General features: G+C 44.7%; 1 protein-coding gene across 1 annotated transcript in view; it reads left to right on the top strand.

The window, feature by feature from the left end:
• Positions 1–261: 261 nt before the first annotated feature.
• Positions 262–2,628, top strand: part of LOC118423099 (dapdiamide synthesis protein DdaC-like) — an 8,301-nt gene continuing 5,934 nt past the window's right edge. The window contains exon 1 of the mRNA XM_035831089.1: positions 262–884. Coding sequence (XP_035686982.1) covers positions 312–884 — 573 coding nt within the window. The 5' untranslated portion in view covers positions 262–311. The remainder of the gene's footprint in view (positions 885–2,628) is intronic.

The raw sequence follows: 2,628 nt of genomic DNA, 5'->3' as shown, positions 1-2,628 counted from the left end.
AAATCATCATACTCTCATACGGTATATGTGTTTTTTTAACCTCCTTGCTATAACCAAGGAGCTTTCATTGTCATTGGTTCGACACGAGCATCAATGGATGTGATGTATGCAAATATTATCAAATTTGGTATGGTACCTTGATAGTCACGGGTAAATCATTTTAAATTCATACAAGTGACATGTAACGGTCCGTTTGGTTATATGAACTGAAGTGACCTCTTTGCATATCATTTGCATTGTAATGAGACAAAATCACCTGGCCGGACGCTAAGGTCGCATGGATATGTAAAGACTTAGTAGTAGGCCTGTGCATGATGGCTACTGTCACCAGTATGCTCCGTGGTGCCTTTCGCAGCTCTCGGGCTGCAGTGCGTTTGTCGTGCCGAGCTCCCTACAGCACAGAGGCGGCGGCTCCGAGAGCTAGCGGGGTGAGCCTGGCCGAGACGCAGGTCGACTGGCCAGCGGAGGTACAGGCCCAGCCGCCGGTCCGAGTCCGTGGGAGACCATGGCTCCCTGGATCTCACAGCCCCAACTTTCCGGAGTTCCTGGCCCCGCCCAGACCTGGGTACCCCCGCGTCTTCACGCCCGACGGACAGGGGGGCGGTACCCCCGAGGAGTGCGCCGTCCCGGCCCGCAAGGTTCTCGAAGACCTGCTGGACAAGGAGAACGAAGGCGCGGTCCTGTTCCGCGGGCTACCCCTCAGCACACCCGAGGATTTCTCCCGCTTCATGTCCAACCTGGGGCTGAAGTTGATCAGTTACCAAGGCGGCTCCAGTGTGCGCCACAACCTTGCTGCCTCTGTGGACACTGCCAGTAACGAACCACCCAACTTCTGTATAGAACCGCACAATGAAATGGCCTACACCGACCACTTTCCTGAAAAGGTAACGTTACATATTTTAATGAGAGTCTGTGGTCTCTTCACTTTTACTGTTGTTATTCTAACGGTAAGCTCATAATCGTATAAGTGTGTCTTTATCACTGAACCAAATGTCGGCAGGTAAATTTTGATTTAGCGCTAGGATAGACCGAACAAATAACTAGAAAGGCCGACATTTGCTTAAGAGCAAATACAGCATATTTCAGCCATACCCCTTCCCACGCAACATTGAACATCCTCTTAACAGTACATTATCCCCCAAAGTGGACTGGTATTGTGAATTGATTCCAGGTAAAAACAGAGCTTGCTTCTATTTTTCAGAAAATGACAATAATCACACCTTCCATTCAGAAAATTTTCATCATGACTGAAAATTGTTGAATGACTTCATGTAATGTCATTAACAATTTTCAGTAAGATAACTAGGTAAGTTTAAAAAAGTATAAGCTCCTTGTGATGTGGGTACATTTATTATTGCAGTGAACTTTTTTTATTCAAGTAGGGCATACAATTTAATAATTATCAAGCAGGTGCAGGTACTGTAGGAGCGTTTGTTTTCTTCAAGCTGTAAAACTGTTAAACTGTTTTACTTTGTATGCAATCAGCCATCGAGCCTATTCTTATTTTAGTTTAACAACTTCCTGCCAGACCCGGAAGATACGATTGAACCTTGTTCGAGGATTTATTTTCGTCTGTCTGGTCAGTCTGTTCATACCCTGGCGCTGAGAGTGTTTTATTGGGCTGAAACTCTGGCAGTTTAAAGTTACTTACAATTTACATGTTCAAAGTTTATGTCAAACAACAACAGCACTAGGAAATGTGGCCACTATAGACAGGTGGTCACTATAGAGAAAATGCTGATCTATTGACTAGGAGCCATACGTTACACATGATTTCAGTACACTGATCATTAATCATATAAACATTGCACAGGTAAGCCAATTGTTTAGATGTACAATTAAGTTCAAATAATTCTGAAGAGAAATATTGATGAGAAAATAATCATTCTCGCCACTGTCTAACTTATAATTACGTATCAAAACTAAACGCAGATTTTCTAACTAACGCACCTTTCGCCGACTTCATCAAAGGACCGCCGGCTATCAATCAAACACGGCTGTTGATTAGACTTAGAGTTTCAAACAGTCATGTGCTGTGTGCCAGTTGACAGCGAACTTCATGCTACGTGATGTTTTACATTGCTTGGACCTTCTTTCCTACAGCGGTGCTTCTACAAAATATTTAGACTGTAACACTGAGTCCCACATGTTTTATAGAATAGAATTTGACGCAGAACAGCGTTTTTTGCTGGGTATTTTTCTTGAAACATGTCCGTGGGAATATCAGCGAGGCGGCGACGTAGGGATATCAGACCGTCAACAAAAGTCGCACGGCGGCTAACGGCGCAGCGAAGATACTAGCGCCATAAATAAGCGCTTCAACTAAGGATGGCAACCCGTACAATATTTTTGTATACTGTTGAGCTAAGTAAAGTTTGTTGTTTATGAGGTTTTAGTTGTCTTTGAAGCTTTGACCCGAAATATTTTAAAGTCAAACTGCTGAAGAGAAGTAAGTGACTGCTACGATTATCGTAGATATGGCCCTAAAAAAACTGATAAAAGAAGCCTTCTCAATAGTCTAAAATACAAGAAGCTTCCTGGGTCCCCCCCCCCCCCCCCCCACAGAGGGCCTGCCCCTGGACCCCGCCGGGGACATTCGGGGGCCCCCGGACCCCTGTCCGACGCTTT

This window comes from Branchiostoma floridae, chromosome 9 (genome assembly GCF_000003815.2).
Source record: "Branchiostoma floridae strain S238N-H82 chromosome 9, Bfl_VNyyK, whole genome shotgun sequence".
In the NCBI taxonomy this organism is placed as follows: domain Eukaryota; kingdom Metazoa; phylum Chordata; class Leptocardii; order Amphioxiformes; family Branchiostomatidae; genus Branchiostoma; species Branchiostoma floridae.
This window is presented reverse-complemented; position numbering and strand designations above follow the sequence as displayed.